The 15625-nt window shown below is 37.5% G+C and overlaps 3 protein-coding genes across 3 annotated transcripts; 1 reads left to right on the forward strand and 2 right to left on the reverse strand.

Moving 5' to 3' along the window:
• Positions 1 to 47: 47 nt before the first annotated feature.
• Positions 48 to 3899, reverse strand: ccdc82 (coiled-coil domain containing 82). Its single transcript, XM_073871088.1, has 7 exons — positions 3039 to 3899; positions 2565 to 2848; positions 2396 to 2481; positions 1235 to 1359; positions 970 to 1140; positions 672 to 884; positions 48 to 546 (listed from the first exon to the last, which is right to left on the reverse strand). The coding sequence occupies exons 1-7, from the start codon at positions 3579 to 3581 to the stop codon at positions 481 to 483; spliced, it is 1488 nt and encodes a 495-aa protein (XP_073727189.1). The 5' UTR covers positions 3582 to 3899; the 3' UTR covers positions 48 to 480.
• A 216-nt stretch (positions 3900 to 4115) lies between these two features.
• Positions 4116 to 6815, reverse strand: spag16 (sperm associated antigen 16). Its single transcript, XM_055180260.2, has one exon. It carries the CDS (start codon positions 6452 to 6454, stop codon positions 4652 to 4654), a length of 1803 nt encoding a protein of 600 aa, XP_055036235.2. The 5' UTR covers positions 6455 to 6815; the 3' UTR covers positions 4116 to 4651.
• Positions 6816 to 7826: 1011 nt separating this feature from the next.
• Positions 7827 to 13190, forward strand: arxb (aristaless related homeobox b). Its single transcript, XM_055180268.2, has 5 exons — positions 7827 to 8336; positions 8585 to 9074; positions 10333 to 10378; positions 10742 to 11031; positions 11170 to 13190. The coding sequence occupies exons 1-5, from the start codon at positions 8171 to 8173 to the stop codon at positions 11393 to 11395; spliced, it is 1218 nt and encodes a 405-aa protein (XP_055036243.2). The 5' UTR covers positions 7827 to 8170; the 3' UTR covers positions 11396 to 13190.
• Positions 13191 to 15625: the final 2435 nt, after the last annotated feature.

Raw genomic sequence — 15625 nt, forward strand, 5'->3', positions numbered from 1 at the left:
TTGTGCTTTCTGACACATTGCAGAGTTTGTTTTAAAAGACTCAGCTCTTTTATGAATCCATTTTATTTCAAGAACATGAAGACAATGTAAAGTTACTTGCACGTACATTATCAAGAAGTGTGATATTGACAAAAACCAAGGTATTACGTCGGGTAAAGATAATATATACAAAGCGTAAAGATTCAAAAGCCATTATCAGAGCATTACGAATGCGTATAATTTAAGACTTTAATAACCCAGTAATGTTTAGATCAATGTTTACATTTTTGGTTACAATTTATGCAGATGCAAGAGAATACTGTATCGCAAACTACTGATTTTCATGACAATCATGCAAATTAACATACGTAGTAGTCAAGAGTATAAAACTTAAATGCGTCTGAATTAAAATGTTAAATCTGAGGCACACAAGCATTTGAATATGATTGAGAAAATTAGTCATGCTTCTTTTATTTACAGAATACAAAAGATGAAAAGATTTCAATCCAACTTTTCTTCCTGGAAGAAATCAGCAGAGTTGAGATGCTCCTGAAACTTCTCGTATTGCTTGATGAATAATAAAAAATAAGAATCAAAAATATGGCAAACATATTTTCATGCTAAAGTAAACCATGTTATGCTGCACTGTTCAAGCCCATTTTCATTATATTTTATATGTTTCACATCCATACCTCATTGATCCAACCTCCCTCTTGCAATTTGGTGAACACCTTGTTGACGGTGTCTTTAACTGGTTCATCTTCGCCTTCCTCTCCATCTTTATCTCCTACTTCCTTTTGAGCTTCTAAAGCTGTGCGACATCTCTCAAATAGATGGTACTTAAAGTGCTTCAAGGCATGGTAGACCTCAGTTCGACTGGCACAGACTGAGCCAACGAAGAAACTCTGATATTTAACAAAAAAACATGAAGCATCCGTCAACACCTTACTTTCTATCAAAGCGTAATGGATATTTGTAAGTGCAACAGACCTGTGAGTCGTCAGGCATAAATTGGTCTTCCTGCAGGGTGGTGTTGTGATACAACTGCCCAGAAAGTCGCACAGTAAAGCGGCCAGTTCTGTGGAGCTCGCAAGCTTCACATCCCTTCGAATGCACCCTTGTCTCCATAACCCGCAGTTTGGGATAACATTCGACACGTTCCTATTGAAAACAAAACAAATAGACATCAAAGCATAAGCATGTATTTGCTACAAATATTCATTTTCACCCCATATACAATTAATGGTTGCCTTACTTTATAACGCTCTTTCCAGCGGCTCCTCTGTTTCAGATTTTCTAGGCGGGGGAGAACCAGTCGCTCATCAAAATGGTGCAACGATGACTTCATTTCCTGAGCGTACCGTTTTTTTCGCTCACCACCTGTAGTAATTGATATTAAGAGAGAATCATCACAAATGAAGATACTTTTTATTTATATATGTTAATAACCCAACATATCATCAAGGTTCCCACACCTTAGTTAACTTCAAATTCAAGGACCTGTCAAGGACTTTCCAGGTCCAATACCCTCAAATTCAAGGACTAAATTTGAGGACACATTTTAAGTGAGAGTAAGGTTACATCGTGTTACCTTTTAAGATACATTGTTACAGTTCCCTTTCACAGGAACTTGCGCTGCGTCACTGCGGTGACACTTTGGGGACACCTCCAGGCGTAAGTGCGTCTGAATGTGTATATCAAATTCAACCAATGGTGAGGCTTAACGACAAAGACAGGGTGATGCGGGAGCCAGGAAGTTTATCGCTATCTAAAATATTGCAAAAGACGGCGTTACAGGGACGCAGGAATTATGGCAAGGGAGACGCAGCATCTCGTTCCCTTCTCAGGGAACAACAGTTACATGCGTAACCCGAGACGTTTGCAAAAAATCATTTTGGTATGAATCAACATTCGCATACAGAAGATATAAAGCGAATAGTTTAGCACGTGTGCTTAAAAAGTCTAGACTTTTTATGATATTATCCTACACTACACAGGGAATAATATGGATTTTTTCCCCCAGAAAATTTCTTGCATAAAATAGATTCAAGCACTTTCAATGACCTGTATCTATGTATATTTTCAAAAACTTCCCAGGGCCTTGAATTTTTTCACCCCAGATTCACAAACTTTCAAGGACCCGTGAGAACCCTTTATCATGGGGCACCCTGTATATTTTTCTATAATGGAAGTCAATGGTGCCCCAGATCTGTTTGGTTACAAAACTTCTTGAAAATATCTTCCTTTGTGTTTAGCAGAAAAAACTTAACAGGTTTGAAACAGATTGATGGTAAGCAAATGATGACAGAATTTAAACTGGTTTACGCCAGAACCTATATTTGCATATCTTACAATTATTTTATATGCAATTAATACGGAAACTAAATGTATTGATGCAAAACATCTATAAACATACCATGAAGTGACTTGAGGAAGGTTGGGTCCAGTACATTGATCAGCAAGGCTTTGACCACCACCTGAAAGTGGGTTTTCTGAGATCCCGTGATAAACTGTAAGGGAAAGAGAAACGTATGAGGTCCACAGAATTTAAGTTAAAAACACAAAACCAAAAGACAGAAGCTAGAGTGATAAACTGGCGTGGAAGGTGAGAGAGAAAATCCATATCTTTTGCCCCCTCCTCCTCCTCATCTTCCTCCTGTTTTTCATCCTTCTTCTTTTCATCTTCCTCCACAATAAAATCCTTCAGACTGTCACTGTCAGCCAGTTTTTCCTCATCGCTGCTGTTTAGAGGACTGGCGTTTTCCTCAACACTAGATTCATCCCCAGAATCATCTGCTTTACTCTGCTCTTCTGGTTTAACCTCCTCTTTCTCCTTCTCTTCCTCCTCCTCATCTTCATCATCTGAACCCTGAAGAACAACAATAAGACATTTAGTAAGACATCCAGCTAGAAATACTTTTTAACCAGCTCCTCTAATAAAAACAATAGAAAGCAGCATCACAGCAAATTACAATGGATTATGGAAACTATAATGGTATTTGGGTCCTAATGGGTTTCATGGTAACTACATGATGCTATTTGTAACCAACTTAACTTACCAACGTTCTGCGCCTGCGACGCGTGGTGCCCGACTTTCTCCTCTTTGACAGCTCCATGAGTTTATTTTTCCTCTCTCTCCTCTTGGCCGCAGCTTGTTTCACCTCCGCATCTCTCTTCTTCTCCCTCAGAGCCTCGTCCTCTGAATCCTCCGAAAGTCGGAGACGCTTCCTCTGCAGCGCTCTCCTGAGCGGCTCTCCGCCGACGTCACTGGAGGAATCGCTGGAGTCGTCGTCGTCGTCCAAAGCCGTCGCGCTGGCGGCCCTTTTCCTCTGTTTTCGGGACACGGCGCATTTCTCGTCCGTTTCGCTGCTGCTGTCGCTCCCGCGGGGTCTGTACGAGCTGTCAGAGCTGCGGGATTCGTCGTCGGAGGTCTGGCGCTCGCTCTCTGAACTGACGCTGGTCGTGCTCGCGTACGAACCCTCGTCGCTGTCATCCAGCATACGATCAATGGGGTTCACGCGCGTCTTTTTCTTGTCAATGCGAGACTTGGGGGGCGCGCTTTTTCGCCTTAACCCAAAAAGCTTTCCAACGCTTTTCATCATTTTTACGGGGATAACGTGAGCTATGTTTTTATACGTAAATTATATTTGTAAATGAGCTGTAGCTATAGCAACAGGATTATGCGTCTGTTTAGCTTCATGAATGATTACTTTAAGAATAAAGTAATGATTGTAGCATGCACTTACAACAATATTGTTTCCATAATCAATATTTCACGCGTGATTTTAATACATCTGCCTAACGGAATCTGCTTAATTTTCCTTCAGCCCCCGACACGCGCCAATAACATGATGGGGGCGTGTCTGTGTTTTTCTAGCGACGCACTTCCGCTCCTAACTTCACGTGCGCTGAAACAAACGCGCCACCTGAAGACGAGGAGAAGCGCTTTTCTTTTATATATCTATCTATCTTTTTTACTTTTATTTTAACTTTTTATGCGTATTATATGCAGCATTTGCGATCGTAACATTTTTTTGTCTAAATTGTTTTTATTTTAGAACAATAAACCAATTTCCACATATGATTGACAATAAAATAAAGTGAATGCTAAAAGTACAAATTCACAACATTTTAAATACATTTGAATGTTTATTCATAACAATATATGTCAATAATGTATACATTTAGGACTGGAACAAGGAAAATATAGATTTATTATTTTTTATTATAATAGTTTAAATACTTAAAGGAATAGTTCATCCAAAACTTTAAATTTTGTCATCATTTACTCGCTCCTATGTTGTTTCAAACCTGTATAAATGTATTTGTTCTGTTGAACAGGAAGCAAGATATTTTGAGACATGTTTGTAATCAAAACGTTCATGAGCCCCATTCACTTCCATAGTAGGATATAAGAATACTATGGAAGTGAATGGGGATCACAAACGTTTTGGTTAAAACTCTGTGTTTATCAAAACAAACAAATTTATGCAGGTTTGTAACAACACGAGGGTGAAAAATGATGACAGTTTAAATTTTGGGTGAACTGGCACTTTAAGTTATTGCATATATTTAAAATAAATGATTTTTTTTTACAAAATATTTCATTTCCTAGTGAATACAAATACGTTTCATTTAAAATCCATGTCTCTCAAACATTGAAAATGTATTGTTAGGCCCAGATAAGAATTTCACCATCTGACCCTGCAGACAGAAGGTATTGCCCTTTATGATCAAAAATGACACTTTGAACCGCATCATCGTGACCTGTTAGACTTGACACATGTAAAGATGCAATTTCCACCATTTTCACACATCCATCATTACTTGCAACTGCCAGCATCCTCCCATTTGGACTGAAGGCCACCTGATTGCTAGGATGAGGCCCGGTGTCCACAGTCACCATAGCGGATACATTTCTCACATCCCATAATTTGACCACCCCAAAAGAGTCGCACGATGCAACCGTGTCCCCCACGGCATTGAAAGTTGCATGGTTGCATGAATGCTTATGCCCATAGAAAGTCTGGGCACATAATCCAGCCCGAGCATCCCAGAGAGAGAGGGTCTTGTCTGCGGAGCAGGTAAGTAGAATATTTGAGTAGGGCAGAAAATAAATGCTGTTCACCGAGTCAACGTGTCCACGCAGAGTGCAGCGACAACGCTCGCTATTCAAGTCCCACACTTTGGCTGTATTGTCCATCGAACAAGAGGCCACGAAATCACCACAGGAATGAAACGAACAGCCCCAGGTGGCGTGGGTGTGCCCCTCCAAGTTGAGTATGCATCGACCTTGAGCAAAGTCCCAAATCTTAACCATGGTGTCCCCACTTGTTGTACTCAAATAATTCCCACTGGGATGAAAACTACAGGATGATAGCCAATCAGTGTGACCTTCACCAGTCATGATCAGCTCTCCCTCCGGTATTCCCCATAATCTCCAAAGTTGGTCATCACTTGAGGAAGCAACTATCATCTTACGGGGATGAAGAGCGAGGAAACTTACTGCCATGGTGTGAGCTTTAAACGACTTTGAGAGAGAGAAGTTGGATGATTTGGTGTTCAGGGAGGAAAGTGCTTTGATTTGTGGCAAATAGGGATTGACACGAGTGCTTGCTGGGAATTCAGAGTCTTTGGGATGTTTCGTATCCTTATCCATCAATGCAACATCAGGTGGTTGTTTTCCTCTTCCTGGACTCTTCTGAATTTTCTCTTTAGGACTGACAACCTTTGCAGGTGTTTGGGATCCTGAGGATGAATGTGCAATACGAAGGGTGCTGTCTAAGTTTTGGGATTGGCTGACGGCTCTGTCTCTCTCCAGACTGACCAGCATCTTCTGCCTCAGAGCCGTCTGATACTTCTCATTAAGTTGTCTAAGAGCAGGCTCGTAGGATGCATAGTGCTTCTTCAGCTTTTTTAAATCTTCAATAAGCCTATTCTTCTCTTGAACGACACGTTTGTGCTGCATCCTATGAAAGTCCCTCTCTCTTTGAAGTTTCACTATGGTCTCTCCAGCTTCAAAAGCAGCCTGTTTGTAGCTGTCTCGTTCTCTCTGTGCATTCTTTAGCTCGTTGTCCAGCAGCTGGTTGTGTGTATAGGCGTCTGGAACAAGTTCAGTTTGCTCTGCTTTTAATACGCCTTTCTGTAGCATCTCAAACCACTCGGTTTGGAAGCAATCTAGCGTTCTCTCCATGCCCATTTTTACTAGATAGTTGCGGAGAAAGTCATCCACCACCTCAGGTATTGTAGAAACTGGCAGCTTGGCCGATGTGAGCGTCTGTGTTGCGCACTCGGGGGCATCTCGCACTGCTTTAACCGCAGTTTCCAAATCCTCTTCTCCGTCGTTTACGCTTAGCTCGTCCACAGAAACTTCCTCATATTTATAATCATCTTCAGAGTCCTCGGGAATCAAAACTTTCTCAAGGTAATATGGACCGTCAGCGCATTCTTCAGCTACCTCGTATTTGGCTGCCATTTTCACTATATGTTTTGTTTGCTTTGTAAAACGTTACTAAGTTGTGTACCGTTTCCATAGAGACCAAGACGCGTGACCACGAAGACCGCGTATGCGTTAACACTAAACATATGCTATGCTTAAATGTGAAATATGGATTAAAATACATTTTCAAAGCATATTATAATAAAACTGACCTTTTGGCTCCATTTTTACAATTCTTATTCGTGTAGTAATCAAATTATAAAAAATATTTTTGTTAATAATAATGACGTTTAATAAAACTAATTTGTTTATATAAAATAAAATGTGGTTTACATTTTTTACTTTGTTTATTTGACATCATTATACGTTTTTCCATTCATGTCAGTGAAAAAGATGCTTAATGTCTACAACATCAGCATACACAGCAGATGGCGCTCAAGACGCACTGTATTGCGCGCGCGCCCCGGACTTTAACTTCACATAGCCTAAACCTGATAAAAACCTTGAAGTGCGATTGTAATTGTGTTAAGGAAATCTTTGAAATTGAATGTTTGTTTTTCTGTTGCCATATTTCGAAAGCTGGAAAGAAAGATCAGTATGAGTATGAAGAAATCCGTTAGTTAATATTCAGCCTATGGGATAGTTCACCCAAAAATGAAAATTCTGTCATCATTTACTCACACTTATGTTGGTACAAACCTGTATGAATGTCTTTGTTCTGATGGACTCGGGGGGAGGTGTTTTGGGGAATGTTTTGACCAAACCGCTTATGAGCCTCATTCACTTCCATAGTATTCGTTATTCCTACTATTTAAAGGTGCCATAAAATAAAAAAAAAACTATATTTACCTAGGCATGTATGAATAAAAAAGAGGTCTGTACATTGTAATGACATTTCGTGAGCCTGAAACACGTTTGATTCCTCATTTTTGTGTCAACCATGTGCACGCAAAAGACTGCTGGAAAACAGGCAATCTCAACATAAAACTAACTGTGATGTCACAGTCAAGATGTACGCCCCCAACATTAAATTACACATTAAATTAATTACAAAGTTGTTAAAAGTTTACTAAGGTGAGCTACTGACATGAGTCTCAGAGCAGAGCCAATCAGAGCAGAGCTCAACATTATTATTCATGCCCCTGGCAGAAATATCATTTAATTCAAAGGACAAATCCTAGGGTTGTAAATGGACATGTAAAACATTTCTGGATAATTTTTGCACTTTGAAGTTACATACCTTCTATATTAATTTCAAAGAACAATTAAACATTATTTCAATGTATTCTTTGGCATCTTTTTGGGGCACATACACGGTTTGGTTACAATCATTTCTCAAGATGTCTTCCTTCTTGTTAATCAGAACAACAAAATGTATACAGATTTGTAACAGCATGAGAGTGAATAAATGATGACAGAATTTTCATTTTTGCGTGAATTATACCTATATTTATTCTAAATATGATGTTATTTATTTGTAATATTGTGTTATATAGTTTATTTATATATTCTATCCTGTTGTTATTAAAGTATTCTAGACTGTAATGTTAAGCAGTTATTTGTCCGACACATTAAATGGTACATTGGCACACAAAGCAAGAGGGTCTTTAAATTGGAGCACGCGGCCTGAGGCAGCGTCTACGCAGGAGAACCAATCAGATACCGCATATGAGTTTTGGAAGCTGAAGCATCAGTACAAAGGTCCGCGTGCGCGAGCCTTCGCAGCTATCAGTCATCGAGAGCAGAGCCTTCATGAAAGCCACAGATATGAGCAGAGAAGCAGAGGGAGATAATCCAGATCAAACAGACTGCAAATGTAAATCGCCTGCTCTGTTGTCTTCATACTGCATTGACAGTATTCTTGCTAGAAGTCCTTTAAAAGTCAAAGTCTCAGGAGAGCGCAGTTTTGCGACTAAAAGTAAGTTGGTTAAAATCTGCTTGATTGTCTGCTTGTTTTTTGTGTATTGAGTTTTGAATGGTTTGTAAGCTCAAGAAAGTTATTGGCGTATATATTAAATTGAGTAATCACTAAAAACGCTTAAGTTACCATACTGCAACTATATATTTTTTTATTTGTAGTGAAACTATAGCAACCACACATTTGTTCTTATTTTATTAATTAATTTACGATGTCGTCTCGTTTAACACTACATTCTTTGCTGACAGAAACAGCCAACAGTTTGTGGCCCGTTCAAACGGACATGCACCTGCCTCCCAAACTCCGCCGCCCCTTTGCCCCCTCGGGCAGGATGACAGATTCTTCTATACAACTTCATAAGGATGACAGTGAACCATCCGAGACACTACAACTGCATACAACCTGTGAAAACGTCAAGATCACAGAGACCTCTTTAGTAACTAAACCTTTTCACGACCACGCGTCTCATAAGTCATGCAGTCCCGCGCAAAGACCAGAAGAGGACGAAACAGATCACGAAAGACAGTGCAAAGAGACACATTTATCCCCGGGACTTCAGGAAAAAAACACATATTTGAAGAGCAATGATGACACTTCTTTATCAGCGGGGAGTGACACTGAAGATCACGCAGTGTTAAAACGGAAACAGAGGAGATATCGGACTACATTCACCAGCTATCAGCTTGAGGAGCTGGAAAGAGCTTTCCAGAAGACTCACTATCCAGATGTGTTCACGAGGTAACACCTGACACATTATTATAACTTGAGTATTTATTTAACATGCGAAAGTAATTTATTTAAAATCAATCATTTTATTTGGGCTTTCAAAAGATTAATCGCGATTAATCGCATTCAAAATAAAAGTTAGTTTTTGAATAATATATGTGTGCGCTGTGTGTAATTATGTTGTATATATATTATATATACACACATTTAAAAAAAATATACATATATATAATTGAAGAGTTTCGTTGCGTTTTTATTTTTTATTTTTCAGAAATCTTGTTTTTTGGTTTTGCATTCCAATTAATATCAATTCAACTGCAGTTGGTTTGTTTTGATTTAAACCTTCATAACTTAAAAAATACAGCTAAGTAGCACCATAAAACAAAATAACAACATGATAACATAATAATAGACATGTTTTGACAAAAAAGTAAAAAATGGATTTATCTTGTTTTGCAACGAAAACAAACGAAATTTTTCTTAAATGTATACATGTGTGTATTTGCATAATAATTACACACAAAACACACACACAAATATGATACAAAGTTTTTTTTAATGCGATTAATCGCAATTAATCTTATGACAGCCCTAATTTTAATGTGACCATCTGTGTACAATAATGGATTTTTAGAAGTGTACACAATATTACATGTATAGTGGCCCTGTGTATATTTACATTCACTGTATACATTATATATATATATATATTTGTTTAAATAGTAACTACATATATTATTTACACTGTTATAACAGCAGTATGCCAGTAACTTACTGTAGGATTAAATTTATGTTATTTACAGGCAACAGTTTGTTCAAAGATAAATGAGAATAAACATTAATAAGACTTTATCTTTACAGGAAAAAAACAATTAAAAGTACAGCATTATGCAAAGCGTTTCTGGGAACCAAATGCAGAAAAAAAAACCCAGAAAAGGTTGATGAGGATTTCTGGTTCCCACGCTTTGCATGAGGCTTTTATTTTATAATTTTATTCTGTAAAGATAAAGACTTGATAATGCTTAATATTTTAACAAACTGTTGCCAATAAATTGGATAAATATAAATCTACAGTAAGTTACTGGCAAACTGCTGCATAACTACAGCAATTTTTACAGTGCACTGCCGCCTTTAAATAAAGGGGAGGGACTGTAAACATTAAGTAGATATTATTAGTTACTATCTTACCATCCATTATAGCTATAAAATAAAACAAATGAATGCTTTACAAAAAAGACACTTCACTAAAATGTTTTCTTTTCTTTATTAGGGAAGAGTTAGCAATGAGATTAGACCTCACAGAGGCGCGAGTGCAAGTAAGTTTTTTTTTACTTAGATAACAGTAACAAAATCACATTCATTTAAAATCTTAATTATGTTTTAAGTCACTACCTCATTATAGGCCTAATTCAATAAAACAATGTTGTTCTCGTTTGTTCACAGTCAGCAGTAAACATTAAATACAATTCTGCCAACACCTTAATACTAAAATGCAAATATGTCTTGTACTATCAAAGATGATATTTAAGCATATATGTGCTGCAGACGTTTTTACAGGAACATTAACTTGTAATTATTGTTATAGTGCTTTCACAGCATTGTCATTTGATTTCTTAAACAAATGCATCGCATTAAAAAGGCATAATTTACTACATTTTACTTATAATTTTATTTTTAAGGTCTGGTTCCAGAACCGACGTGCAAAATGGAGGAAAAGGGAAAAAGCAGGGATCCACTCGCACCCCCTGAGTCTACACTATCCTGGAACGTCTCCTGCTGCACAGCCCTTGTGTCATTACCTGAGCGGGAATCAATTTGTCCCAAACCCACATCCAGCTACTGATTCAGTTTGGCCTCTTCAAAGACTGTCTCAACCATCCACAGGCTCGCCCTCAGCCCACAGCTTCAGTGCCCTGTTAGGGGCAGCAATGTTTAGACATCCTGCTTTCATCAATCCCACTTTTGGAAGGTAATCCTAACCTGCATCTTTGACACAAACCATTATCTATCATTTTTTTACTGGTACACCCTAGGGTTTTGATGTCATAGCATCAGTTCTATAAACTTGATTTTATGCACAATAATAATCACCTGTTTATTATTTCAGACTGTTTACAAGCTTAGGTCCAATGGCACTGCAGAGGTTACAACTTTCTGCCATCGAGGTTCCGATTCAACCCAACTCCCACATCACCAATAACCTTCTTTCCTCATCGCCACCATCATTACCTCCCTCTCCATCTGTGGACCTTCGCGCCTCCAGCATAGCAGCACTGCGTCTCAAAGCAAAGGAGCATTCTGCTCATCTCACTCAGATCTCAGATCAGTGCTGATGGACATACATATCACTTGAGAGATGGCAAAAGACCAAAGTCAATAAGTTGAAATGAATAACTCCTCCAGTTGTTAATAAGTGCTAAATGTTTTTTTTTCAATGGCTATGGATCCATGATATTTTCATAGCATAGCATTTTTAATGCCTATACGGGTGTATGCATTTAGCAAAAAAGCTGAGTAAATTAACTTACACTAGGTTGTTTGATTATACATTGTTTATGTTCTTAATTTTACTTTCATGTTAATAGATTTGTGCTGCACTTTCTGTATTAAAGAGATGACTGAAATAGTTTTATGGCAAGATTTGAGTTATATTTGTTTTTATAGAGGGTATGCATTGACGTCACTTTTCCACGTGACCACGCTGGAACTCGCCCTGTTGAGTGGCAAACGTTCAACAAAATGGCTGGTTTTCATAGCGGGTGCTGCGAAAATGCCAGTAAAACTGACTATTATCAAATTAAATTGAATTTAGTTTGACTTTATAGCAGAGGTGGACAATACTTAGTTACATTAGTTACATTTTCCAAGCATCTGTGCTTTATTAGGTTGTTTGTATTGGGAAAAATGTTACTTCACTACATTCTAAAGTATATAATCATACTGTGTATTCTTTAATATTGCATATTAAAATTTATTTAATACCTAAACACATTTAAATTGTGTACTTTTACGTGAGTAAAAGTATGTTAATGTACTTAAATATTAAATGTTAAACAAAAAAGTATTATTTATGAAATGTAATTAAGTAAAAATTATGATAATGTGCTTTGGAATGTATGTTTTCCAAAGAAAAAAACAAACAAATAAAATACAAATACTTGAAAAATACTTTTAAGTAGAAAGTAAAACCTCTGCTTGATAGTGACTCTAGCAACTTATCAACCCACCTGTGGTCTGTGGAGGTTGGCATGAACGATTTATTTATTTCTCCTTTCGGTGTTTTTTGGCAGTCTGTAAAACAATAGCTCCGAATTCTTGTTAAATCTGTTAGTACAGTCTATCGCACAACAGCTTTTTCCCATTTCGAAGCGTTTTCACTGTGTTTTCACCGATGTCACGCTGTACTCAAATGCTGCTGCTCTGTCTTTTGCCACTCAGTGGGCGTAACCGCAGTCACTCTCGACAACGGTGACGTCATGTGCATACCCTCTATATTTGAGTTTTATATTTGCTTTTTTTACCCATGGTGACATATATCCTGATCTCACAAGAAATCGTACATATTTTACAAGTTGGTTAATTCGTATCAATTTATACAAAGATAATCATGCAAAATCATACGATTCTCATGAATAAAACAATAACGAAACCGAACCCCTAACCCCGCCCCTAATCCCAACATCACAGGGGTCAAGGCAAATCGTACCAAAATGTACGAAAGTGGTTGTCTGAATTAATAGAAATTAGCCAACACGTACAATATGTACGACTTCTCATGAGGTAGCGTTGGTTTATTGGCTTTTGAAATGAGATAAGGCAGGGCTGGACTTGAATTCGTCCATTAAGAACTGATTGGATCGTTTGAAGTTACGTCATTTCGAGAAGGGGAGGAGATTTGCTTTTTTGATTATAGATTATGAGGGGACAAAAAAATAATGAATCTCACTGATAAGTTATTTGTAAAAAATACCACAATATTTTAAAACAAATGACAGTTTTTTCATCTCAATTTTATTGCAGAACCTAGGTTTAAACACCTAGAGAAGTTTTAAAACCATATTCTTTGTTTTTTGACGAAAATGAATAGGGAAAATATTCATATAGGCTAATGTACAAACTAAACTGAATCGGAAATTATTTGAGAGAGGGCTTCCATTTTTTTTCTTAAAAATATTATGAAAGATAGATGTACGCCTTTGTTTTTAATGCTATAAAATAAATGACCAAGGTTACAAAATGTATTTAAAGTTATTTAGATGTTATGGCCTTTTGACTGTGAATGTGTAAAACACAAAGCGGCAAGCAATTTTGCGTTTTGAGAAAACAAAAAACATATTTTATTTTTACAATTATTTTACCAAAATTAGGCACGTGGGCTACTATACAAAAATAAATAGCATGGATTAGTTAAGATCATTATATTACAAACACATTGGATCAGTAAACAACATACAAACCTAACCAGCATTAAGACCCAGAAACAAACAAACTGTACGATTTTTAAAAATGATGCCAGCCTATTTCGAAAACTAACTTTTTTTAAAATCATCCGCAATAAAGTAAGATATTGTTAAACTTTATACAATTAAAAATAATCGTTTTTCAGCTGCGCAGATAACGCAAAGTGGAGCTTTAACGCCTCCACAGGTGTCCATGTAATCTGGGCATTAATGCCAAATACTTGTTTTCACTATTCATGCAAATTAAGAGGCTTACTTACATCAGCTTCCTGCTTTACTTTCTTCTTGTCAAAGCCTGAAAATCGAGCTGTTAAGCCTCTGCCAGTCCTAAACCACTTTTAACTCCTGCGATCAAGCCGTCATCCAATTAGTTTGGTGTATGCTGTGATTTGTCATTTGGTCACTGAATGAACAGCATTAGTCGCTGCACTAGTGTATGATGTGTACCATCTTTGACCTAACATTGAAAGCGATGAATAATATTCAAACATAATGTCCTACTTAAAGCCTGAACTCTATTCAGAAACCACCATTGAGAGGACTTCTCGTAATGACGCAGGGCTTAACATGTTTAAATATTGAATGGTCAATTTAAACCACTGATTACCAACCACGGATTAAGGGAGGATTAAAGCAAGTATTATTATCTGAGTGCAGGTCTCTTTATAAGACACTTTAACAATAAGCTCAACAATCAGTTGATAAAGTTGTACAAGCACCCAAAGGAGTTCAAAGAAACGGTTTTATAACAAACGTACATCTCTCTCTCTCCTCTCTTTTATACTAAACACTATAATGCTATAATAAAAAAAAAGCGCAGAAGCTTTTATTACTGCATCTTGTAATGTGTACATAAATAAGTCTCAATCTCAAAATTCTTTAGATTTGAGTTTTCTTATCCCTTTTTGACAGATGAAAACTAAGAAATGAGACAACTTTCCCCACTGTATAGCTGTGGAAAACACACAAGAAATGAAACATAGGCAGAAAGAGTTTCCTGTAGCAAAACTGAGATAGATGGATAACTGATAACAAAATATTTGGTTATACAGGTATAGTTAGGAGGGCACAAAAACAAAGTGCAATTGAACACTCTCAGAGCTAAAGGTAGCCTACAAAAACTGTCACTGTGTCAGTATATACCTTTCGAAAAGTATACTCCTTCATACCTAAAGAGTGAATATTAGTACCTCAAAGTTACATATTGGTACTTTAAAGAGATAAGTTAGTGCCAAAGAGGCACATAAACATAAATTGTACATATTAAGGCATTTTTGAAGGCTACTATACTGTCCAAGTGACAGCTTTTGTACCTTAAAGCGACACTCTAGCCAAATATCAAAATTACCCCATGATTTTCATCTGAGATACAAATGTCCATCATCTTTAATACAAGCACATTTGGAGTTATTTTAGTAAATGTCCTTGCTCTTCTAAGCTTTATAGCGATAGAAAACAGGGATCAGGGAACAACTTCTGACTTTAAACCCCAAAAAGTGCCTCTATCCTTCATGAAAGTAAACCACACAGCTCCAAAGGGTAAATAAAGGTCTTCTGCGTGTAATCGATGTGATTTTGTTAGAAAAATATACATATTTCAAACGTTATAAACTATAATAACTATGATATAACTATGATAGCAACAGCGCCATCTTGGACTCATGAGAGAATTTTAGGGGGCGTGTACACCAAAGAATTTAAACGCAGCTGAAACGCCAGGTGTTACGACACAATAGAGAGGAGGAAGCAAGTGCAGGCGATCAGAACAGGTTTATTGTAAAATATGGTAAACACAGTGAAACAACAGAGTATGTGACTAAGTCCAGGATGTTGGCAATGGTGATCAAAGGTCTACGGTGGCGTGAAGAGTGTTGAAGCGTGAAGTCGGTGAAGAGTGTGATGATGGCCAATGGATGAAACCAGTAACGGACCCAAACACTCACACGGAGACGACAACACGAAACACTGATCTGAGCACACGAAGACGAGAGACGATAATCCAAGTGGTAAGGCTGGAACATGAATGAGGATCTGACAACAGGAAGAGAGATGAGTGAGTATTTGTAGCTGATGGGTGATGAGGATCAGCTGGAGCGAGTTAAT

Source organism: Misgurnus anguillicaudatus, chromosome 9 (assembly GCF_027580225.2).
Source record: "Misgurnus anguillicaudatus chromosome 9, ASM2758022v2, whole genome shotgun sequence".
Lineage (NCBI taxonomy): Eukaryota > Metazoa > Chordata > Actinopteri > Cypriniformes > Cobitidae > Misgurnus > Misgurnus anguillicaudatus.

Bases quoted from the DNA above. Each gene is read 5' to 3' on its own strand.
- ccdc82 (XM_073871088.1), bottom strand. From the start codon at position 3,581: ATGATGAAAAGCGTTGGAAAGCTTTTTGGGTTAAGGCGAAAAAGCGCG. The intron at 885-969 runs GTCTGTTGCACT...GTTAAATATCAG, and splicing joins TTATGCCTGACGACTCACAG to AGTTTCTTCGTTGGCTCAGT. The intron at 547-671 runs GTATGGATGTGA...TTATTCATCAAG, and splicing joins AGGGAGGTTGGATCAATGAG to CAATACGAGAAGTTTCAGGA.
- spag16 (XM_055180260.2), bottom strand. From the start codon at position 6,454: ATGGCAGCCAAATACGAGGTAGCTGAAGAATGCGCTGACGGTCCATAT.
- arxb (XM_055180268.2), top strand. From the start codon at position 8,171: ATGAAAGCCACAGATATGAGCAGAGAAGCAGAGGGAGATAATCCAGAT. The intron at 10,379-10,741 runs GTAAGTTTTTTT...TTTATTTTTAAG, and splicing joins TCACAGAGGCGCGAGTGCAA to GTCTGGTTCCAGAACCGACG. The intron at 11,032-11,169 runs GTAATCCTAACC...TTATTATTTCAG, and splicing joins ATCAATCCCACTTTTGGAAG to ACTGTTTACAAGCTTAGGTC.